At 42.0% G+C, this 26,078-nt stretch overlaps 1 protein-coding gene across 1 annotated transcript in view; it reads left to right on the forward strand.

Annotated features, from left to right (window-relative positions):
- Positions 1–26,078, forward strand: part of Tcs4 (Threonyl-carbamoyl synthesis 4) — a gene marked incomplete at its 5' end in the record, with an annotated part of 147,224 nt that overhangs the window by 107,043 nt on the left and 14,103 nt on the right. The window contains one exon of the mRNA XM_080275634.1: positions 4,297–4,508. Within this exon, the coding sequence (XP_080131760.1) occupies positions 4,297–4,508 (212 nt within the window). The remainder of the gene's footprint in view (positions 1–4,296; positions 4,509–26,078) is intronic.

Below are 26,078 nucleotides of genomic sequence, written 5' to 3' on the forward strand. Positions count from 1 at the left end.
GCTAATACCGTCTTCAGGCACAAAATGATCCACAGCTATACGTGGCGAATGATGAGAAGGGTGGATGGTGAACTGAATGAACGGAGGCAGTGATTGATTATGTGTGTGTGGATGAAAGAATGAGAATGGGTGTAATGGATGCAAGAGTATGTAGAAGTCAGGGGAGTGGACTTTCGGACTACCACTTAGTGGTGGTCAGAATTAAAGTTCAAATAAAATGGAGAAAGAGAAGAAGGGATAGACAGGAGGAAGTAGTACATACAAGGAAAGTGGAAAAGTTACAAGAGGATGGAAAAAAGGCAGAGTATAAGAGGGAAGTGGAGGAGTGATTGGATAAATGCAGATGGGGCATGTGGAAAGTGTGTGCAAGATATTCACAGAAGAAATCAGTGCAGCATGTGAGGTGGTGTGTGGGGTGAAGAGAAGACGAAATGGCGTGCAGGGAACATCATGGTGGAATAAAGAGGTGAGAGAGACTGTGGCACAAAAGAAAGCATATAATGAGTGGATGAAAAGCAGGAGAGTGGAAGAAGTTGAGAGATGGAAGAGAGAGTTATATGTAGAGAGGAAAAGAGAGATGAAAAGATTAGTAAGAGAGTGGATGAGGAATCTGGAAGGAACTTGAGTGTAAAGTGGAGGGAATGTAAGAAAGTGTTCCAGAAAGAGATACAGAAAGTTAGACAGGGTGCCAGAGAAGTTAGCTGGGGAGTGAAAGATAGAAATGGTATCGGTAGATTACTAGTGGAGAAGGGAGAAAAAATGAGCAGATGGAGAGAACACTAACAAATTGTTGAACATAGAGAATGAAAGTAATGCAAGTGAAAGTGGCTAGGGAATGGCTGGGAGAAAGAGGGATGTGAGAAGAGAGGAAGAAATCAGTAGGATGGAAGTTGTGGAAGCAATGAAGAAAGTCAAAATGGGGAAGGTCTCAGGAACTGATGGAGTATGTGATGAAATGCTGAAGCATGGGGGGGAGATAGTAGTAGAATGGATGTGGAAGATGTGTAGATTGGCCTGGGAGGAAGGTAGAGGCCCGGTGGATTAGAAGTCACGTATAATTATTCCCCTGTACAAAGGAAAAGGGGGGGGGGGGGAATAAAGTGTGTGGTAATCATGGGGCATTTGTCTTCTTAGTGTAATAGGAAAATTACATAGTAGGATACTTATTGAAAGAGTTAAGGAAATAACGGAGGAATTAGTTGGAGAAGAACAGGGAGGTTTTAAGAAGGGAAGAGGTTGTGTGGATCAGATATTCATTCTTAGATCTTTAGTGGAAAAGTTTCAATGGAAGGTAAAGAAGTTGTATGCAGCCTTCATGGATTTGGAGGAAGCATATAACAGGGTAGATAGACAAGGATTGTGGAAAGTATTAAGAATACAGTGAAAGCTCGATTATCCAGGCTCGGATTATCCAGTTTTCGGAATATTCGGGCCATGCCTGAATGATTTAGTGGTACAATACGTCATAAAATTATCCATTCGATGGCTCCAGTTTAAACAGAAAGCACCACGGCTGCTAGCGAGCAAGCTACGAGTAAACGAGCGTGAGTCTACCCCCCACCCTCACCACCCATTCATGACCTGCCTTGCCTGACTCGGTCACTCACGTGTGCGACATTCAAGATGGCAAGTTCACCTGTTACCCCTGCTGCTCTACCACTGTGGCTGTGGTTTATTTTTATATTTGTAATGTTGGCGATGCCCTTCATCATTATATGCATGGCTTCACCACCAACAAAGAGGAAAAGAACTGTCCTGACACTGCAACAGAAGCTGGAAATTAGGCTGGAGTATCAAGTGCTGCTCAGAGTTTTACAGAATAGGCAAGCAAACTGTTTCTGACATTCGAAACTCTAAGGCTAAACTCATGGAATTCTCTGGTAAAATAGTCATTGACTGTAAAGTTAGTGGGTCTTCGGCTGCCGGAAAAACCATGATAATTGCAGTGGATGATCGTCTGGAAGAAGCAGCGTATAAGTGGTTTGTTCAGTAACAGAATGTCAGCGTTATGGTACAGGGTGCTGAGATTAAGTCTGCTGCAGAGAAGCTAGCCAACCATATCGGCATTCAGGGTTTCAAGGCATCTGATGGTTGGCTTTCTCAATTCAAGGCAAGGCATTCAATGGTAAACCGACATGTGTTTGGCGAGTTTCTGAATGCAGATTGGCCTGGGAGGAATGTAGAGTCCCGGAGGATTGGAAGTCAGGTGTAATTGTTCCCCTGTACAAAGGAAAAGGGGAAAAAGAAGTGTGTGGTAACCATAGGGGCATTTTCTTTAGTGTAATAGGAAAAGTATATGATAGGATACTTATTGACAGAGTTAGGGAAATAACAGAGTAATTAGTTGGAGAAGAACAGGGAGGTTTTAGGAAGGGAAGAGGTTGTGTAGATCAGATATTCATTCATAGATCCTTAGGGGAAAAGCTTTTAGAGAAAGGAATGGAGTTGTTTGCAGCCTTCATGGATTTGGAGAAAGCATATGACAGGGTGGACAGACAAGGATTGTGGAAAGTGTTAAGAATGTATGGAGTAGATGGGAAGTTGTTGAATACCATGAAGAGTATGTATGAGGGTGTTAAGGCTGCAGTGCATGTGGATGGTGAACTGAGTAAATTTTTCTATTTGAAGGTTGGATTGAAACAAGGATGTGTCATGTCTCCATGGTTATTCAGTCTGTATATGGATGGGGTTATAAAAGTGATACAAGGTAGGGCAGCGGATGTTGGAGTGGCCCTAGTGAGAGAGGGCAGTGTTTGGAAACTCCCTGTACTGTTGTTTGCAGATGATGCTGTATTCATAAGTGAAGACGAAGGGGAGCTGCAAGGCTTGGTGGATGAGTTTGGGAGTGTGTGTAAGAAACGGAATCTAAAGGTGAATGTAGGGAAGAGTAAAGTTATGGTCTTCAAGAGAAGTGAAGTTAGTGAATGTAGAGTGAGATTGGATGAGGAGGAAATGAAGAATGTGAGTGCATTTAAGTACTTGGGTAGTGTGATGAGTAAGGATGGAATATATTAACAGACACACAAAAAGAGCTCAGTAAGCCATCACTGTGGTCATGAAACTTGATCTGTAACTGAGATTTGATAATGCTAAAAAAAAATTCAGTGTTATATTTGAAATTCAAGACTTTACAACTTCCACAATGAATACCATAAAAAAGAAATGAACAAGTGAACAAAAACATTATGCATACCTCATCCTGTCAGAATGCAAGACTCATTAGATATTACTGGGAGATGCAATTTTCATTACTTACTATCATGTGTGTAAAATGATACAGAAAAATTGCATAAAGACAACAGTATAAAAGTAAGTGTAATTTTACATAAACAGTTGGCTGCAGCATCGTAGTTTAGCATCTGCCAGGTGGCAACAACGCAAAATTTCCACTGTGACGACTTCAAAACCATTGCCTGGTCAATGCTACTACTCAAAACCTTACAGCTCTCAGTGTGACTTCCAACACCTTGAAATTACTGTATATCAGATATTACATTGAGTGTTTTATGATAGAAGTTCCTTGTCATGAAGCTGAGCATTTTGTTTGCCTTGTTACTGGCTGCTATACACTGTTTTGATTTTTGAAATCATTACATATAATAACTCCTAAATCTTTCTCGTCCTTTACTTTCACCTGTGGGGTATCGAACAAGCAGTACAGTGAGCACCCGCATAACGCAGGATCCTGCAGCGCGAAACTCACGCATAGTTGTTTCCCAGACATTTGACTAAGGGTGAGGTACAATTAGGGATAATATCCAATAAAATAAGCACTGCTAGACAGTTGACATGGGGGAGGCGGTGGCTGAATCGGTAGAGAGGCGGCCTGCAGTCCTGATGGACCGAGGTTCGAATCCTGGCTGGGGCAGGGAACAGTTTAAGGATTTGAATTTCATAAAAGCAGACTTTCCTGATCTACCAGAAGACCCGCCGACATGTCATAAAAGTACCCCCGCTAATACCAATACACCAGTCCTGTATGAGACAGCCCTAGCATGTATTCAATATGGACGGTGGGTGTTAGCGCCGAAGTGGTGACATGTGGAGAGGTGTATGGTATGTAGGAGGACTACTGGGCCTTGAGAGCAGGCTGTGAAGCCTATGCTCAGAGTCGGACACATAAAAAAAAAAAAAAAAAAAAAAAAAAAAAAAAAAAATGATGGATGGATGGACAGCAGAGGCTTGAAAAAGTCTTTAACATACAAATTTTTTTCAAGATTTGTGATATTTTTTCAGTCTTCCAGGGTATCATCTAAACAGTTGTTAACAACATAATGAAGCCATTTGTGGTTGCAGGTAGTATCAGGAGGTGTAGCATGTAATCAGTACATCCGTTCAGCACTACAGCGTCTCTGTGACTCTACTGGCTACCAATTGGTCTGCCCCCCTCCACGACTTTGTTGTGACAATGGTATCATGATTGCCTGGAACGGAATGGAGCGTTGGCTGGCTGGGAAAGGTGTACTGTATGACAGGAAGGAGATTGAAGCTGTTAGATATCGCCCCAAGTAAGCCTTTTTTTTTTTTCTTCCTTTTTTTTTTTTTTTCTTTTTTTTTTTTTAATACAGTTCAGTATACTATACACCCATACATAAAGATGTTATAAATATAGTACTGTACCATACTGTATACAATATTTACCAGGTAACCCCTACAGTATTTTTTTTTTTTTTTTTAATCCAGATGATTTAACATGTATCTAGTAGAGACTGTCCAGTTATGATTTCTCATAGGAATAGATTGACTGGAAACACCAACTTTGACATTCAAAAAACTGACTAGGTCCCTCTTGAACCAGTTAAGGATTGGTCTTTGAAATACAGTAATCCCTTTAAGACCTGGACACCCCATGTCCCGTACATTTTAGGTTTGGGTCCATTAGTCCAAGTCTTTGATTATTCCCGGACATCTGGGACACCGGGGGGGGGGGGGGGACGATATGTGTTCATCCCTACTCTAAATTTGCCACGCGGGGACGAATGGCTGTGTTTTGGTGCATAGTTCCAGCGACGTCCGCTAAAGCGACCCTGCATCCTCCCCACATCCTGCGTACCTACCATCGTAACTGCACGCTCGTCACCATGGCTGCCCACGTGCTCGATTTTGTGGTGGTGCCCTACCTGCTGCAGGCCTTGCTGCCACTAGACCACATAGGAGTTTGCAGCGTTGTACAGTGTTAAGAAATTAGAAATCAGAATGCAGAGGATTAAGTGCAGAGTACAACACTAGCGTGTTGCAGCTGGTGTGTCGCAAGTAAGAACAATGTGCAGTGTTAAACAGTTACAATTCACAGTGCAAATGATTAAGTGGAGCACAACACTGGATTACTGTACGTGCTTCAAGGGCACCTTCACCACTGTCAGAGCCATAGAGGAGGTGGGTTAATCTTCGCGACAGCCACGGACATGTCGTAAGTACCCTGTACACTGCTAAATATTTTCCTTACTCACCTCGTATTTCTCATTCTCTGGTTCCTTTTCATTTTATAGTTTCTGTCCCTTATTTGTGTGACTATGGTCATTAATAGGTGCTGTGCATGACCAGTAGGAGTTATTTAGGTGGCTTCCAAAGTTAGGTTGGGTTGGGGTCTATAAGTACCTGTCCAGGGGCATTTTTCCCAAGTCCCAGACAAGACCAAGTTCTGGACGTTGCTAGGGCTCTATTACATCAGTCTTGGAGGGATTACTGTATTCATTCCATTCATAATAAGATAGACTATATTAATGAAGCTCTAAATCAGCATGAGCATGACATTTTGTGCTTGACTGAAACCTGGTTGTATGTGTCTGATATTAATGTTATTTGTAGTGCTTTGCCTTAGACACATTCTAGTATAAGTACAGTATTCCCAGACCTGCCACTGACTATCTGTGAGGTGTAGCATTCATCTACTAGGCAGCACTCGCAAATGTTTATTTCATAGACTTTGACCTAACTTCAGCTTCATTTGAATTTATGGAAGTATTGATAAATTCTGTCATTCTTTTCCTTCATTCTTTCCACCTCCTCTTGTATGTGGGTGACTCTACTCTGAGTGACAAGCCAAATGGTTTCCTTTACACCAGGAAACCATTTACTCTGCTGGGTGGTAACCATATAACCAAATTATGTCACTTGGGTAATTAGGGCACTCCAGTTGGATTAAGCCTGTATAGGTTTATATCCAAGGGATGGTTGGGGCTTTTGCTCATGTAATGCCACTCCGGGGTAAGTGAAGCTGGTCACTCTCATCTTAAATGTCAGGACCAACTTGCCCAGCTTCTGCACTTCTCATGGAGCAACACTGGATTAGATAATGTATTAATGTATGTATGATAAATTTCCATCAGAAAACCTTTAAAATTGCAATTGTTTATCGACCAGGTCATCCAGGCACAGATTGAGGTTTTGTGGAGGAGTTTGGCCAGTGTCTTTAAGTGTTTTCTCTTAAATCTGGAGGACTTCTTGTTTGCGGTGGTTTCAGTTACTGGTTGACAGTCCGTAGTCACAACCTTTTTTCTGTAGAATTCCTTGTGTTGATCAACCAGAATAATTTTTTCAATCATGTGAGTGATCCAACTCATATCTCAGGACATGTCCTTGACTTGATCTTGTCCCCTGTTGGTTGCAGGTTCATATCTGATGTGGAGGTTGACTCACTGGGCTCCCTCATCTCTGACGATGCTGTGATCACTTTTAGTTTTGATATCTCGAAATCTCGCTCGTATAAAATGTTCATCAAGTTCAGAACTAACAGGAACGTTGACCGCCATTTGATGTGTCTTGAAATTGATCAGCGTTTGAGCTTGAGCTTCAGTAAAACCTCGATACAATGGACTTCAGTAGACCGGAATTCGCTTTTATTGGATTCAAGGAGCTACTGGCCTACATTCTTGTATGTTGGAAAATGTCCCATAAAGCCAGAAGAAGTCTGGACTGCCTGACCACTTCAGCTGTGTTCACCACAATAAGGTAAATAAAAGACATGTTTATCTGTGTACAGTACAGCACAGTAAGACCTCAGTACAACGGACTAATTGGGGCTCAAGTTATTCCGAAAAACGCGAAATTCTGATAAAAACAACATCCGGACTTCCCCCTGTTAACCCGGACTTTTTCCGATATATCAGACTTTAGTCTGGATCTCATGAACAGTTTTTAAACTGTTTTGACTAACACTGCAGTACTGTACTGTTATAACTGCACTACATTAATCAAATGGTATAGTATATATAATAATACTGTACTGTACAGTGATAAACATGTCTTTTATTTACCTTATTGTGATGAACATACCTGAAGTGGTCAGGCAGTCTGGACTGCTTCTGGCTTTATCGGACATTTTCCGATATACTGTATAGGAATTTAGTCCGGTAGCTCCTCGAGTCCGCTAAAAGCGAATTCTGGTCTATTGAAGTCCGTTATATTGAGATTTTACTGTATTATATATTATACCATTTGCTTATTGTAGTGAATGTATAATACTGTACAGTACTGCAATGGTAGTCAAAACAGGTCGTTTAAAAACCATTGGTGCTGTCTGAACTAAAGTCTGTTATATCGGAAAAAGTTCAGGTTAGCAGGGGGAAGTCCAGATGTCGCATTTATTGGAATTTCGGATTTTTCAGAGTGGCTTGAGCCCCAATTAGTTTGTTATAGTGAGGTTTTATTGTATATTGATTATTCAGATCTTCTGATGGTTTGGCTAATATATATAACAATGTGCTTAGGTCAGTTTTTTTACCATTATTGTCTTGAGGTAGTAAAAACAATCGTTGCATGTGATAATTCTCCATGGTATGGTCCATCAGTAAATTCTTTGTGCAGACAGTGTAGAAAGGCAGAATGTGAGTGGCACTTGCAACGGACGGAATCATCTCGTTTGCGTTATGTTTCAGCAAGAAAAGCAGTTTTTCACGCTGTAAAAGTCCCTAAAGCAAGGTATTATCAAAACAAGGTTAATTCATGTGGTGTTGATAAAAAAACTCTCTTCAGTTGTGAACAGTTTGGTTGGTTGGAGGAATGTAATTGTTAAACCAAATTCTGTATCTGATGCCCAATTAGCTTCTGATATTGCTTCATTTTTTACAACCAAGACATCTCGCATAAAAAATCATGTAGTTTTTGAAGGCTCCAACATGCTTGTATGTGTCGGTCTTGGTCACCTAATGGCTGCTATCCATGGTGCTCGATCTCTGGCAGCCTCCCTGTTCAGTCTCTTAACCCTGAGGTCACACTTAATTACCTCATCCCAGGTCTTTTTTGGTCTTCTCCTTGCAACCCCTAATATTAACGCATCTCACTTTCTGCTCCCAATTATCATCCCCCATCCTCTCCACATGCCCATACCACCTCAATCTACCTATCCTCATCACAACACCAATACTGTCCAGTCCCATCCTACCTTTCAACTCTTCCATCATAAACCTAACCCCCCCAGGCCTTGCACTCAGGGACGCACTGCACATCTATCAAATCATTGTCATTCCTGTACATTTGAGCCTGCAGATATCCTCTTCCTGTACTGCTCAGGTCTCACTACCATACAACGTTAAACTCCTAACACATGATGCATACAAAGATCCCTTAGCATGTAGAGAGAGCCCTCTCAATGTCAGGAGAGGCAACGGCTTCCTGAACTTCTTCCAGCCACTCCTCACCCTAACCACAGAGCTAGCTCCGGCCCCACCTCCAGCACATAACATGTCTCCCAAATAACAAAACCCATCCACACACTCAAAGGACTCGCCAGCATGTTCAATCCTTTCATGCCTGACAATCTCCACCTGCTCTCCCCAACACACCACACACATAAAATCAGCATTATCTAGCAGTCTACCTCTAATACCACTGCACCTCATATGCATCCACTTATCACAAACACTGCACAAGATGGAATTACTTCCCACGCCCTTATGGCAAATTGCACGTGGCCATTCTCCCTCTTCTTTGACAGTACTGCCACCAACCCTAGATATCATCAGACAACAGTTCTTCTAGTGAAGTGTACTCAGTTGACTTCCAATCATGGCACACAGGGGGTCATTTGCTTTCAACTTTTCATGCTGGATGTAAATAAATTCAAGTGTTACATACCATTTTGACCACTTGATCTGTGTAACACGTCATGACTGCCTGATGTGTACAAGCACACAGCCGACACTTTCTGCAACATAATAAATAGATGTTTCTTAGAAAGCAGTTTTGTGCAGTCTGAGAAACGTGCCTTGATTAGGTCCCTACTCGAGAAACCTGGCCTTGATGTCAAGAGCACGACAAATTATCGTCCCATCTCTAACCTGTCTTTCCCATCGAAGATTGTTGAGCTGGCCATACTTGATCAACTCTTACCACTCCTGGAACAACAGAGTTGTTCCTGTTGTTCAGTCATCATGATCATCATCATCATCATCATCATCATCATCATCATCCAATCCTACGTTGCCCCATGAGGAGCAAAGAAGCTCAGGGCTATTTAGGTTGGTCCTGACATTTAAGATGAGTGTGACCAACCTCAGTCATCCCTGAGTGGCATTATGTGAGCAATAAACCCCAACCACTCCTTGGATATAAACCTTCACCGGCTCAATCGGATTGGAGCACCGTAATTACCCACTAAATCACCAGGCGCCAATATTTGGTTATATGGTTACCACCCAGTGTAGTAAATGGTTTCCTGGTGTACAGGAATCCATTTGGCTTGTCAGTCATTGTAGAGTCACCCACAGGCAGAAGGAAGAGGAAAGAATGAAGAAAAGAAAGACAGAAGAGGGAGTGTAAAGTCACCTGTAGGCAGGACGAGGAAAGAATGAAGGAAAGAAATGTAAGAGAGGATGGAAGGAAAAAAGGATGGAGGAGAGGAAAGGGCAGACACCTGATGGCAGCACTACATCGAGTGAGTGGATGGTGACCACCCCCACCTACCACAGTCAGCATACAGAAAATACCATTCAACTGAATCTGCATTAACAAGGATTCTTAGTGACCTGGTGGCAAACACCTGTAGTGGGATGTCCTCTCTCCTACTTCTGTCGGAACTGCCTGCAGCATTTGACACAGTAGATCATAAACTATATTTGGATGATCTGCGTTTTTATGACGTTCATGACAGTGCTCCTTTGCTCCATAAGTCGTATCTGTCAGACAGATCTCAGAGAGTAGTTGTTGATTGTGCCAGCTCAGATTCTGCTCCCCTCCTGTTCAAAGTCCCTCAAGGATCAGTTTTGGGTCCAATTCTATTACAGTCTATATGAGTAGTTTATCATCTTTACTTAATGCTCACAACATTTCCTATCATTTTTATGCTGATGACACTCAGGTCTGTGTTAAGATGTCAGATATTAACCCCTTAAGTCCTGATCGCATCAGTTGATGCGATTTGAGTTTTATGCCAAAATGCCTAATCGCATCAATTGAACGCAGCCTGTAAAAAACTGCGGAGCACTTGCTCCAACCCAATGATGATGTACAAGGCTTCAGGCCAATGAGAACTCGCCCCTGATGTGGCGTGAGGGGGGATCGGACCAACCCGGGCGGTGGGGGGGGGCACCCCCCTCATGGCCTCCTCCATGCCACCCTCTACTCCACTCCCTCACACCCTCCATGTCCCTCATCACTCTCCCACCCCTCCACGCAACTGCATCTCTCCTCCCACAACAACCTGCGTCCCTTCCCACCCTCTCTTGCCCCTCTTCCCTCCCTGCTAGCCTCGTCCCCTCCCCCCAAACCCCACCCCATCTCTCCCTTCTTGTCCCTCACTACCCTTCCAGCCCCCAACAGGCCCCCGAGTGTCAGGCTTGATGTACGTACCTGTTTCATATTATTTCTACTTCTTCCCAAATTTTTATACCTCACTCTGTTCATTTCTTTCTTCGTACCTACCAGTTTCTGTACGTATGTAGTTGGAGAATGCTGTATGTTGTACTACATACGACGCATCTTATTTTTTATTTATTTATTTTTTCATTCTCCCTACCTGCCCAGATTAACACCTCTGAGTAGCGTCCGTCTGTGTTAGTTTTCGAAAGACTATGAGGCTTTGTAAGGCTACTCCCCGCACCTGTTTCATCTCCCCACACATACAAACACACCTGTTTTCATGGCTGGGGTGATAAATTCCAATGAAATGGAGAGTTTCCACAAGAGAATTTGGTTGTTGCTGAAACTGTAATGATAAGTGAGATGAAATGTAATGATAATTTGATAATTGTAGTGGTGTGATAAATGTGTAACATTATTCAACTTTATTTTGATGTCCATGATAGTTATAAACATTTATATGCATCTGTGTTAGTTTTGGAATGACTATGAGGCCTTGTAGGGCTACTCCCCACACCTACATACACACCTGTTTTTATGGCTGGTATGACAAATCCCATTGAAATGGAGGGTTTCCTCAAGAGAATTTGGTTGTTACCAAAAATTTTCTCCCCAAGTACCACCAAGGCCTTGTAGGCCTACTCCCCACACTAGTTATCTCCCCACACCTACATACACACCTGTTTTCATGGTAGATGTTACAGAACACAATGAAGTGCTTTCTTTTCATGCGAAAAGCTGGTTATTTCCAACCCCCGTACCTCTCCACAGTGTACTTTATCTCCCCACAGTCTATAGTAATCTCCCCACACCTACATTCACCTGTTTTCATGGGTGGTGTGATAAAACACTTTGAAATGACCTGTTTCAATTAGGAAAATAGGTAGGTATCAAAGTTTCCATGTTTTCTATTGTTTTCGAGGGGTAACTATCATAAACGTTTTTTGAACTTTGATGTGCGATTGTGTGGTAACCATTAGGCCTACGAAGGTGCGGATTGTGTTGTCAGGTGTGTAAATTCTTCCTCTTTAGTCAGAACACAGTCAATTTGCCCTTGCTGAAAGTCGCCAAAACACCCCCGAATTGCAGTTGTGGGAAGTACCCTGCCTGAGGCAATTCCGGTCTTAAGGGGTTAATGATACCAAGACAAAACTCTAAACTCTTATGTCTGATATTACGATTTGGGTGGCAAGGAGGAAAGCTGAACTGAGATCATCAACATCAGAGGGGTGGCAACACTGATGATGCCTTGGCTTTGGACATTGGTATGTCACAGTTTCAGCCAACCAGTTCTGTTCGAAATCTGGGTATTTACTTTAATTCAGAGTTAAATTACAAAGAACATATTAATCAAGTTGTTAGAGGGTGTCACTTGCAAATCGGAAATCTGTACTCTGTGAGAAAATTTCTGAATAGACGTTGCCTCTTAACGTTGGTCCACGCAGTGGTCTTGTCTTGTGTCGATTACTGTAATTCACTGTGGATTGGTCTTCCAAATAATACACAAACAAAAGTTCAGTCTGTGTTGAACAGGGCAGCAAGACTTATCTTTGGTCTCCCCCTGAGAACCTCAACTACACCATCCCTAATTGAGCTGCATTGGTTACCAGTAAAGGCTAAAATTGAATTTAAACTGTCTCTTATTTCATTCAAGGTTCTTAAGTTTGGTGAACCAAAGTATCTTCCTGAATTGTTGAAATTCCCATCGGCATGCCCAAATGTGATGTTACGTAGTGAAGATGATTCCTTGCATCTTGAAAAGCCTGGAGCCATTCACCAGCCATCTTCCTCTGATCATTCTTTGTGTATAGAGTCCCTAGATAATAGATTACTGTTGTTCATGAGACAAGTCTCTTCTGTTGGATCTTTTACGAGACAGCTGAAAGCCTTTCTCTTTTCAAAATGCTGTGACCTGAAGAGAGGTACTGTGATGGATGATTATAGGGTTTTTATTGCCACTTTCACATTTTTCACTGATGAAGTTTGTATTGTACTGTTTGTGAGAGATGTCACCATTCTTATTGTTGTAAAAGTAATGTATAAGTGTGTTTAGCACTAAGGAATTCCCTTTGGAGGAACTGGCACTTTTGAGAAACAAAAGACCAGATTAGCAGGGGAGTGAAAGATAAAAATGGTAGATTACTAGTGGAGAAGGGAGAAAAAATGAGCAGATGGAGAGAACACTTTAAGGAATTGTTGAACGTAGAGGATGCAAGTATAAGTGGCTGGGGAATGGCTGGGAGAAGGAGGGAGGTGAGAAGACAGGAAGAAATCAGTAGGATAGAAGTTGTGGAAGCAATGAAGAAAGTTAAATCGGGGAAAGCCCCAGGAATTGATGGAGTGTGTGGTGAAATGCTGAAGCATGGGGGAGAGATAGTAGTAGAATGGATGTGGAAGATGTGCAGATTGGCCTGGGAGGAAGGTAGAGTCCTGGAGGATTGGAAGTCAGGTATAATTATTCCCTTGTACAAAGGAAAAGGGGAAAAAGAAGTGTGTGGTAATCATAGGGGCATTTGTCTTCTTAGTATAATAGGAAAAGTGTATGGTAGGATACTTATAGACAGAGTTAGAGAAAGAACAGAGAAATTAGTTGAAGAAGAACAGGGAGGCTTTAGGAAGGGAAGAGGTTGTGTAGATCAGATATTCATTCTTAGATCTTTAGTGGAAAAGTTTCTAGAGAAGGGAAAGAAGTTGTATGCGGCTTTCATGGATTTGGAGAAAGCATATGACAGGGTGGATAGACAAGGACTGTGGAAAGTGTTAAGAATATATGGAGTAGATGGGAAGTTGTTGAATGCTGTGAAGAGTATGTACGATGGTGCGAAGGCTGCAGTGCGTGTGGATGGTGAACTAAGTGAATTTTTCTCTTTGAAAGTTGGTTTGAAACAAGGATGTGTCATGTCTCCATGGTTGTTCAATCTGTACATGGATGGGGTAATAAAAGAGGTACAAGGTAGGGTAGTGGATGTTGGAGTGGCCCTGGTGAGAGAGGATAGTGTTTGGAAACTCCCTGTACTGTTGTTTGCAGATGATACTGTGTTGTTGAGTGAAGACGAAGGGGAGCTGCAAGGCTTGGTGGATGAGTTTGAGAGAGTGTGTAAGAAACGGAACCTAAAGGTGAATGTAGGGAAGAGTAAAGTGATGGTCTTTGAGAGAGGTGAAGTTAGTGAATGTACAGCGAGGTTAGATGGTGAGGAATTGGAAAATGTGAGTACGTTTAAGTATTTGGGTAGTGTGATGAGTAAGGATGGAGGTTTGGAGGATGAAGTGCTTGAAAGGGTACAGCAGGGAAGAAAGGTTGCTGGTTCCTTGAAAGCAGTGATAAGAAACAGGGAAGTGAGCATGGAAGTGAAAAAGTTACTACATGACAGTATTGTGATACCAACTCTAACGTACGGAAGTGAAGCTTGGACATTGTTGGAAGGACACAAGTCAAGAGTGAGAGCAGTGGAAATGAGTTATTTAAGAGGAGCCTGTGGAGTCACGTGGAGAGACAGGCTGACGAATGAGGATATAAAGGAGCGTTGTGATGTGGATGTGGATGTGATAGGAAGCGTTATGAGGAACACACTGAGGTGGTTTGGCCATGTGGAGAGGATGGAGGGTGAAAGACTGACGAAGAGAGTGTATGTGAGTGAGGTGGAGGGGGGAAGAGGGAGGGGGAGGCCGAGGATGAGATGGAGGGATGGGGTGGAGAGGTATATGAGAGAGGGGGGTGTGAGTTGGGAGCAGGGCAGTGAAATGGCGGGGGACAGGGTGACTTGGAGGCGATTTGTTTGTGGCCACCCCAAACGGGATTGAGGCGTCTGGCAATAGGTAGATAGATAGATCATTATTATTATTATTATTATGGTGAACATGTTCAAGAGTGTGAGATATGCCTTGATGGCATTGTGTGATATGAAGATGAAAGGATGTGAAGTGGAATGGGAGGGTGTGAAATGTGTAAGATTGGGCATGAATGGGCGAGGAAGATGCAAGGAAGGAGTTGCTTTCTTGATGAATCAGGTGTGGCAGAATGGAATGAGAGACTACAAATGTGTCAACTCGAGGTGTATGTATGTCAAGTTCAAGTTTGAGAAGGTGAAAGTGGCGGTGATTGTAACGTATGCACCGTGTGAGGACAGGAGTGAGAAAGAGAGAGAGAGAGAGACAGATTGTGGGATGAACTGGATGAAGTAGTGGGAGAAATGTTCAGGAGCTATAAAGTGATTGTAATGGGGGATATGAATGGAAGAGTAGGCACTGGTCCTGAGGATGAAATAATGGGTTGTTATGGAGTACCGGGAGAATATGATAAAGGGAAGTGACTGAAGGATATGTGTCAGGAGAGGAGGTTGTGCATTTGTACCGTAAAACGCCATAACTTCGGACGGCGTCCAAACTTCGGACATTTCGCAGAAAAATGTAATAATTCAAGTTTATTGGAAGAGAGTGCGATATTTGCAAAAAATAATGATGTGGGTAGGTAGGGTAATCCTCTAAGACTATTATGTATTAATCCTATTAAACTAGCTTGAATATGTGTGGGTGAAAAAAATTCGTGAATCCATTGGAAAAAATAACTGAATTTTCTTACCCTGCATAACTTTGTTCACACAGAACAACCAGTTTCAATTGTAAAAAGTGAACAGTACGATTATATGTAGAAAAGTGCTGTAAGTACTGGGAAGTAAACTGTTTCAAAATATATGCATGGATAATCTTGCTATGCCTGCTTTAATGAATACTTCTTTATTTTGCAGAAAAAATTCCTAACTTCGGACAGACAAATTATTTGAGCCAAATAAAGTCCAAACTTCGGACAGACAATAATATTAATGGTAAAGTGATGCTAATTATATAAACAGAAAAACATGCCTAAAACAGCGAAATCTCCTATAAAGAGGAAAAGAGCCTACACAAGTAAAGTGTCCAAAAGTGCCCTGGAAAAGGCTAAAGATGACATAAATAACAAGAACATGAGTGTGCGCAAAACAGCTGAAAAATATAAATTAAAAAAGAGCACATTACATGATTACCTGATACAAAAACATTGCAAACAAGTGGGACGTAATACTTCATTGAGCCATGATGAAGAGTTACTGGTGTGTCAGAGAATCCTCACATTGGCAGAATGGGGATTCCCACTCGACAATTTGGACTTGAGGATGTTAGTGAAAGCATATTTAGACAAACGAGGGGTTGTTGTGTCACGATTCAGTAACAATGTACCTGGTGTTAAATGGGCCCATTCCTTCTTCAAGCGCCACAAACAAACCCTTAGTAGACGATTATCCCAGAATATAAAGACTGACAGAGCCAGAGTGACAAGAGCCATGCTAGCCGAGTTCTACAGTAACCTGAAAAAATCACTAGAAGGTGTGCCTCCAGAGAACATAATAAATTTTGATGAGACCAATCTTACTGATGATCCAGGTAAAAAGAAAGTCATAGTGAGGCAGGGCACTAAATATCCAGAGAGAATCATGAACTCAACAAAATCCTCAATATCTATTATGTTCTCTGGAACTGCATCTGGTGTGTTACTCCCTCAATATGTGGTGTATAAAGCTATCCATCTTTACGATACCTGGACTGAAGGGGGCCCTCCTGGAACACTATACAATAGATCCCCCAGTGGATGGTTCGACTCGTGTTCATTCGATGACTGGTTCCACAAAATTATCTTCCCCTATGCTAAACGCAAGACACGTAGAGTTGTCATTATAGGAGATGACTTGGCAAGCCATGTATCACCCAGTGTTACTGAGTCATGTGAGAAACATAATATCTCCTTTCTTCTCTTACCACCTAACTCCATGCACTTGACACAACCTCTCGATGTTGCTGTGTTCCGGCCTCTAAAAGTGCACTGGCGTAAGATCCTCGAGAACTTCAAGAAAACTACTGTTGGTAGGCTGAGTGCTTCATTACCTAAAGACTGCTTCCCAGCACTACTGACCGAACTGGTGGATAAAGTTAAAGGGACCATTGCTGACAACCTACGTAGTGGGTTTAGGAAGTGCGGCATTTATCCTCTTGATCCACAGAAATCCATCTCAAGACTTCCAGAAGATTCAATCCAAGATACAGCTGATACTGGTACACCAGGACCATCTACCAGTACTGCCTTAGACAGCTCAGTGTTGGAATTGTTGAAGGACATGAGGCATGGAACCAGTCAGTCAAGCTCAAGTCCAGCTATAGCGAAACCAAGACGAAAGAAAAGGTTGAATGTGTCACCGGGCATGAGTATTACTACAAGGGCACTACAAAATGAAACAGAGAGCCAGCATGAAGAGTGTGAAGTTGATGATCCACAACCCCAGCCATTGCAGCCACAAGAGGATACAGCAGAGATAGCAGCACAGCCTTCCACTTCCACATCTGCACCCAACCATGAAGCACAAGCATCTCCCCTGACAGTCACCTCTACCCAGATTATTGGGGATAAAGTTGTTCCCTCAGATTGGGTAGTTGTGAGGGTTCCCTTTGATACCAAAGACAGATATAGGCATTATATTGTTATCATTGTTAAGGTAAAACCAGAAATACATGTCAGGTTTCTCAAACACGTTCAGGGTGCACCTCACACATTTGTATACCCAATGGTTGATGACAGCAGTGACATAGACAAAGAGGATATACTGAAGGTGTTACCAGAACCAACACTTGACCGAAAGCAAAGGATGATTTTTGATGTAGATGTGAACCTTTGGCCTAAGTAATGATAATAATTTTGATATAGATCTGTAAGATACCATAGTCAGTACTACCAGTACCAAAGTTATTGCCAATAAGGTGCCTTAACCAGTAATGAGGTTTATTTTAAAGAAAAAAGTGATACTATATATTTAGTTACAGTATTTTATACTGGTAGTTAAGGAATAGTTTTTTGTACTGATGTACTACAGTTAATATGTTCCATGGTGCCTTCATAACATGTGCCAGTGTGTGCGTGTGTCTGTTGATTTGTGTGTGTGTGTGTGTGTGTGTCTTTAGAACCTGTAAGAAATGTTCAACATCATATTATGTTATTTCGGTATGCATTTGTTGAGTCAATGAGGTAGATTCTTGATAATTAAGTAAAGTTTTGTTTAGGAAAATGAGGACAGTTCCTCTTACAGTTTTGGGTATATGCAGTGCATTTTTATTTTATTTTTTCATCTCAAAAAGTTCGTGAATAGTTCTTAGTTCTATTTACGGCCAGAATACCTCACTACAATGTGATATGATGCAATTTAATGTGATATGAAATTACGAGCTCCAAAAAGAAGATATTTTTGGATACTTCTCTATATATATGTATAACTCTGGTCACGAGTGCCCAGTATTTTTTTTTGCATTTTTTAAAAACTTCTCAAGTGTCCGAAGTTTGGCCAGTGTGTCCAGAGATAGATCCCATTAACCATTCTCATGTTTAAAGGGAAAATACATGGATGTCCGAAGTTTGGAAGAGCTGTCCGAAGTTAGGAAATTTGTTCCTAACTTCGGACACTTGAAAATGAAAAAAAAAAAAGCACAAGTTTAGCTTGGCTAATTTTTTTAAATATATGGATTTAGTAGGTACTCTCCCTGGCTACCACATGACACCAACAGGAATAAAATTGCACCATTCTACAAGGAGTTATTCATTAAAACACATAAAAAATGTCCGAAGTTATGGCGTTTTACGGTAAGTCATATTTCAAACACAAAGATGCACATAAATATACATGGTATAGAGGGAACGGGGATCATGTGGAAAGAAGCCTGATTGATTACATGCTCGTAGGGAGGTCGATGATAGGAATGGTTGCTGATACGAGGGCCGTAAGAGGACGATGTGGAGGTCTGTCAGATTATATTATTGTGGTATGCAATATCATGCTGAGAGGAGTGAGGTGGATCAGGAGAGAGAGGAGCAGTCAGGGAGAAAGACTGAAAGTTGAGAAGCTGAGGATCAAAGAAATGGCAGATAATTACAGGACCAATGTAGGGTAGGAGTTAGGATCAGTGAATTGGAGTGAAATGGATCTGGACAGCCTGTGGAATGCATATAGGGATTGCTTAGTTAGGAATGCTAAAGCATTGTGTGGTGTGGCAAGAGTAACAACCAAGAAGAAAGGTATGGCATGGTGGGATGAGGAGGTTAAGAGAGCAGTGGAGGAAAGAGGAAGAAGTGGCTAAAGTGGTTACAGGATGGGTTCAGTTGAAATAAGAACCGAATATATTGAGAGCAAGGACAAGTAAAGAGACTTGTGAAGAGGAAAAAGGAGGTAAATGATGATCTAGGAAGAAAAATGAATGCTAACTACTCTGAAAACAGTAAGTTATTCTGGAAAGAGGTTCGGAAATGTAGAAGTGCAAGCGGAAAGAAATGTGATGGTGTGAAGGATGTAGGTGGTAGATTATTAACCCATGGGGATGAAGTAAGGACCAGATGGAAATAATATTTTGAAAGCTTGATGAATGGGAATAGAGAGAGCAGAGCAGCTGTCAACATGATTGGTTTTGGAGGTGTGCAGAGAAGGAATGCAGTGCCAGGAGATGTGACACTCGCACAGGTGAAGAGTGCTGTCAAGCGGCTGAAAAATGAGAAAGCACCTAGGGTTGATGAGGTGTATGCAGAGATAAGTGTAGTGGAGAGAGTGGAATGAAGTGCATGTTAGAGGTATGTAAGAAGGCATGGATGAGTGAAACTGTGCTTGCAGAGTGGAAAAGAGGCTGTGATTGAACCCCTGTACAAAAATAAAGGCAGGCGAAGTGAGTGCAAGTATAACTGTGAAATAAGTTTATTGAGTGTGGTAGGGAAGGTATATGTTAGAATTATTATAGAGAAAGTAAGAGAGATATCAGAAGTCTTGGTGAGTGATGAACAAGATAGCTTTAGGAGTGGCAGAGGATGTGTGGATCAAATATTTGCAATGAGACAGATAGCAGAGAAGGCTTGTGAGGAGGACCATAAGGTGTTTATGGCATTCATGTATCTGGAAAAAGCATACGACAAGTGGAGAGAGAAGGATTGTGGAAAGTTTTGCTCATGTATGGTGTAGATGGTAAGCTGTTAGGTGCCGTCAAGAGTTTTTATGATGGTAGTGAGGCATGTGTAAGGGTTAATGGGCATTTAAGTGAATGGTTCACGATTGGTGTGGGTGTGTGACAAGGTTGTGTGATGTCCCCATGGTTGTTCAATATATTTATGGGTGGGGTGATGAGAGAAGTAAAAACTCTAGTAATGGAGAGAAGGATGGCATTGGTAATGAGTGGTGATAGATGGAATATCCCAAATTTGTTGTATGCTGATGATGCAATACTGCTTGCAGATATTGGACGAGAACTTGGTAGGCTACTTCAGAGTTTTTCTGATGTCTGTGAGTGTCGTTCCTTGAGGGTAAAAGTAAAAAAGAGTAAAGTGATGGTTACTGAGAGAGAAGGTGACTCCCAGTGCGATATTACAGTGAATGGAGAGAGACTGGAATTGGTGAGAGAGTTCAAATACCTGGGTACAGTGATAGAAAAGAGAGGAAAATGTGCAGAAGAAGTTGAAAGTAGAGTGACACAAGGAAGAAAAGTAGCTGGTGCAATGAAGGCCATAATAAGAAACAGAGGCTTGAGTGTTGCAGCTGCATGAGGCTTACATGAAGGAGTGTTAGTGCCAACTTTAACATATGGATGTGAGACTATGGTGTGGCATGAAAATGGAAAGTCAAGAGTAAGAGCAGTGGAGATGGGACTGCTGAGGAATGTATGTGGAGTACAGAGGGTGGATAGGATATGAAATAATGTAAATCATGAAACTTGTGGAGTGGGGAAGTTGGTGGACATAAGAATCGAAGAGAGTGTACTGAGATGGTATGGTCATGTGGAGAGAATAGATGACAAGAGAGTGGTGAAAAAGGTATATCTAAGTGAATTAGGAGGGAGGAGGCGAAGTAGGCCAAGGAGAAGGTGGAGAAATATGGTGGATGAGTGTGTGAGGAAGAGAGGTTTGGAAGTCGGTTAGGCTAGGGAACTGAGAAGAGATCGAGCTGACTGGATGAATGTTGTGAGACGTGCATGGTCGGGGATTTGGCACCCCTTTTTAACGTGGCAGCGTCCGGATTGACTATCGGATACGTTTATGCAAAGCTACAGAACGTGGTGAATGTTTTTGATGTATCCGATAGAGCCAGGATTCCAGGAGCTCGAATGATGAGTGAATGGAAGTGTGGTCCATTGGATTGGGCAAATTTGGGCTGTCTGGACATTGCTACTCCTCACCTTACCCTAGGGTGGGAAAGGAGGTCCAGATGATGATGATGATGATGATTACAGTAATACCTCGAGATACGATACCCCTTGATGCGATACCCTGGCTGAACGATGGAGGTAGAAATACCACCATACCCCACCTAACGATGGCCAAACCCCAGTTTAATGATGGGTTTTATTTATTTATTTTTTTTTACCAATTTTGATGGTATTTTAGTCTAAAATTGTGTGTTTAGGTTGATTTATAAACTGTAAGTGGGGTGGACATTGTCATTTTGGGGTACAGTTTACTAAGCTTTATTTTTCCCAGACTTATATTTGACAATTTTCAGATTTTATTTGTTGGTTTTAGTGAGCTATTTACAGGTGTTAGGCTTAGGTTAGCTTCCTTGACAGCTGTTCGGCCATTTAGAGTGGCTTTAAACTTTTATTTATGGGCTCATTTTGGTTGGGTTTTGGGCCTGGTTTGGGGTGAAACCCGAGGCTTGTAAACACTTCACATTGCTTTACATGTTAAAAGTACCCTGATTATGATACCCCGCCTAATGATGGGGTTTTACCTAATCATTACTTTGTTAAACTGAGGTATGCTTGTACTGTTATTATTATTATTATTATCCATCCATCCATCATCCAATCCTACATTGCCCCATGAGGAGTGTAGGAGCCCTTGGCTAGGCAGTTGATCCCGACATTTAAGATGAGTGAATTATTATTATTATTATTATTGTTGTTATTGCTTATGTAATGCCATTCTGGAATGAGTGAGGGTGGCCACTCCCATCTTAAATGTCAGGACCAACTTGCCTAGCCCCTGGTTTCTACGCTGCTCTTGGGGCAACATAGAATTGGATGATTGATGGATGGATGGATTATTATCATTATTGGATTCATACCGCATTAGACTTTTTAATGTCATGGAAAGGTCCTATACACTGAAAAGATAAACAGCCATATTCATAAAACAAAATCTAAGTAGTACTGTAGATTGATGGCTACCAGCAACCTGTAGACATACTACCGTGAGAGTGAAATGTGGTGACAAGCTTGGTAACTAGCTTCGCATATCACGTTTAGGTAGGAAACATTTTGCTGCAAGTACAGTCACTCAGTGATCTATCTTTTGAATGACTGTACATGGAATCAAAGTCCTAACTGAGATGCTCACATTGGTGCAGATCTTATTACGCACCTCAAATTTCTTTTTTCTTGTCAGTTTCCAGCAACTATTGGGAAGAAATTAGCTGGTTTTGGCACTTAGTTTAACTTCCAGTCCATATAAAACATCTTCTGTACCATAGCCAACCTCAGGATGGGGATTCTTTAAGAGGGAGCGTGGCATATTTTATATGTATGTTTTTATAAAATAGAGGCAATGAAGATGTATGCAAGCACCCAGTGTTTAATAATACTTTATGAAACCCTCAGTGTAAGTAAAATCATTTTTGTATTCTGCTGGTGAATGTCATCTGTAACACTGGTTTGCCAGCTAACCACATGTAATCCTCACAGCTGTTCATGGGCCATCACTAATTAGTGGTTTTCATACACCTTTGTTATCTCTCCTTCTGTATTATTTCATTGGCCACCACCAATTAGTGGTTTTGATACTCCTTTGCTGTTTCTGTAATATATTCATTCATTCATTCATCATCTAATCCAGTGTTGCCTCATGAGGAGTGTAGGAGCCTGGGGCTAGGCAAGTTGGTCCTGACATTTATGATGAGAGTGACCAGCCTCATTCATCCCTGAGTGACATTACATGAGCAGTAAACCCCAACCAGTCTTTGGATATAAACCCGCATCGGCTCAGTCTGATTGGAACGCCATAATTACCCACTAAACCAACATGCGCCTTAAATTGGTTATATGGTTACCACTCAGTGTAGTAAATGGTTTCCTGGTGTACAGGAGACCATTTGGCTTGTCACTCAGTGTAGAGTTACCCATAGACAGAAGGAAGAGGAAAGAATGAAGGAGAGAGTGAGACAGAAGAGGAAGGAAGGAAAAAAGAAGGAAGAAAGGAAAGGGCAGGCACCCTAGAGCAACAGTACATCAAGTGAGTGGATGGTGAGTGCCCCCACCTACCACCACTTCAGTACAGCCTCTCTCTCTCTCTCTCTCTCTCTCTCTCTCTCTCTCTCTCTCTCTCTCTCTCTCATTTTTTTCTTTTTCCCAGAGTGCAGTACTGAACAGTTTTACATTGAAATTGCATTCATGCCATATGAAGTTATATTTCTGTTTTTCTTCAGTTTGTAGTTCTGTATTTATAGAAGTTTATTTTTTGAAATACATATATACCAGTAATGTACCTTATAGAATTACATTGGAAGAATTCAAATATGTGACATTAGTAGGTTAAAAAGTGTTCTGGAAGTAGCAGCAAGTGAGTGTATATTCTCTGGAGGTAATAGTGGTAATAAAGTGCTCCCTTGGTTGTCACAAATAATTGGTACCATGCCTAGTGTGTGGTTACAGAATTGCATGAAAGCAAAAGCACAGAAGATTGATCCTAATTGGTACCAAGCATCCAACTTCTAAACCCAAGTTTTCCCTTTCACAGCAATGTAGACCCAAAAAATACATACAGACTGTTATGGTAAGTATCAGAAACACAGTTAGGCATGATTAGGTTAATAGAAAGTGATGAAAAGGTCACAGTATGGAAGAAACACCTACCATTTATAGACCTGAGATCGGCTTGAGGTGAGAGGTTCTGAGGCTTGGAGTTGGAGTAATTTGCCACTCCCTAGTGGTTTCAGCCATTTGGGATTAACTCCTGGAGTAGTACCTCTTTGAATCCCTCAGAGCCATCAGAAACCACAGGTTTTGCACCATCATTGTCAGCAGAAACCAGCTCGGGCACACTATAACAGTTTTATAGCCAAAAAATGCTCAATGACAGTTGGAGTGCAGATTTTCATCTAGCAGTGATATTGATAATCGCCATAACTATGTGATAACCATGGGATCACTGTACAGTACAGGTAGTTTATAGTCCCCAGTTTATCTGGAATGTGAACCCAGTTGACCACAGGCTGAAGCTGCTGTCCCCCAGCAGTCCAGCATTGTCCCTTTGGAGAAAAGGGAAGGAGTTGAGAGATGTTTGAAAAACTGGGAACTCGAGCCACATATTGGTGCCACTACATGGTGTACCTTTCTTGCACTAACCCTGTGGTTTGGAGATGTTTGTATTTACTGTAAGACAAATAATGAATGTGTGGATGAATGGATGTGTGGCCCATGTCACTGGGCACTTTGCTGATAATAACTACATATGTTTGTTTTCTTTTGCCTATGCCTGTGTCCAGTGCACACTGTTAAATTATTAGAGAATTGAGTGTGAATGATAAAGTCGATAATGACGGTAGAGTGCTGACTGTCCGTACCACAATTTTCTTTTTTACTCCAGGGCACCCATGGGAGAGGACCTCAGTGAGGACATTCAGAGCCTCAATATCAAAGCTCCCAAACCAATTAAATTTTAAGGCCAGTGGCAGAATGCCAAACTAATATCTGGCAGTCCAGTTGGTGGTGCAGGAAGCCCATGACAGTAAGTAAATCTTTATTTTTATAAAATTCATTTTCGTAAATACATTATACACTTTTTTTTTTTTTTTTTTTTTTTTTAGGAAGAAGTAACCAAAGGCCATGAACCCACAATACTGTTCCTTCCAAGAGAAAAACAAAATACAAGAGAGAGCCAAATTCAAGATCTGATCATTTTGTGATGCCTGGACACACTACATTTGAAAGACTGGAATCATAGCTAGCAGGAAATACAGACAGAGGGAGACAGTTCCAGAGTTGATCTGTTGCATGAATGAAGGACTGGGAGTAACGGTTAAGTCTTGCATTAGAGAGCTGGACAGAAAAGGGATGAGAGTTTGTTGCTAGACGGGCGCTACGCACCCGTCGAAGAGGTGGAGGGATGCAAGCAGACAGCTCAGGGGAGCAGTTACCATTGAAGCAGCAATAGAAAAGAGATAAAGATGCAACAGTGCAGCGAGGAGACAGAGGTTGAAGGGAGCCAGTAAGAGGGGGAGAGCTCTATTTATCTATCTATTGCCAGACACCTTAATCTCATACGGGGTGGCCACAAACAAATCGCCTCCACTTCACCCTGTCCTCCACCATTTCACTGCCCTGCTTCCAATTCACACCCGCCCTCTCTCATATACCTCTCCATTCCATCCCTTCATTTCATCCATGGCCTTCGTCTCCCTCTCTCCCCCTTCACCTCACTCACATACACTCTCCTCGTCAATCTCTTATTCTACATCCTCTCCACATGGCCAAACCACCTCAGTGTGTTTCTCCTGACACTTCCTATCACATCCACATCCACACCACAATGCTCCTTCACATCCTCATTTGTCAGTCTGTCTTTCCATGTGACTCCACAGGCTCCTCTCAAATAACTCATTTCCACTGCTCTCACTCTTGACTTGTGTCCCTCCAACAAGGTCCAAGCTTCACTTCCATATGCTAGAGTTGGTATCACAGTACTGTCATGTAATAACTTTTTCACTTCCATGCTCACTTCCTTGTTTCTTATCACACTACCCAAGTACTTAAATGTACTCACATTTTCCATATCCTTCTCATCCAACCTCACTGTACATTCACTGACTTCACGTCTCCCGAAGACCATAACTTTACTCTTCCCAACTTCACTGTACATTCACTGACCTCACCTCGAAGACCATAACTTTACTCTTCCCTACATTCACCTTTAGATTCCGTTTATTACATACTCTCCGAAAGTCATCCACCAAGCCTTGCAGCTCCTGTTTGTCTTCACTTGACAACACAGTATCATCTGCACAGCAGTACAGGGAGTTTCCAGACACTGCGCTCTCTCATTAGGGCCACTCCAACACCCACAGCCCTACCTTGTGTCTCTTTTATAACCCCATCCAAGGAGTAGACTGTAGCACCAGTCGAGCAGGGCAGTACTCCCAAGGTGGATGGAAAGCTGATGACAGAGAGAGCTGGAGCTCCCGTTTCATCAGCCCTTGGGACTGGGTCCCAACCATCCCCCCTTTGCTGAACTTTTCCAGCAT

This window comes from Coenobita brevimanus, chromosome 62 (assembly GCF_032717465.1).
Source record: "Coenobita brevimanus isolate Jiangsu-jjx chromosome 62, ASM3271746v2, whole genome shotgun sequence".
Taxonomy (NCBI): Eukaryota; Metazoa; Arthropoda; class Malacostraca; order Decapoda; family Coenobitidae; genus Coenobita; species Coenobita brevimanus.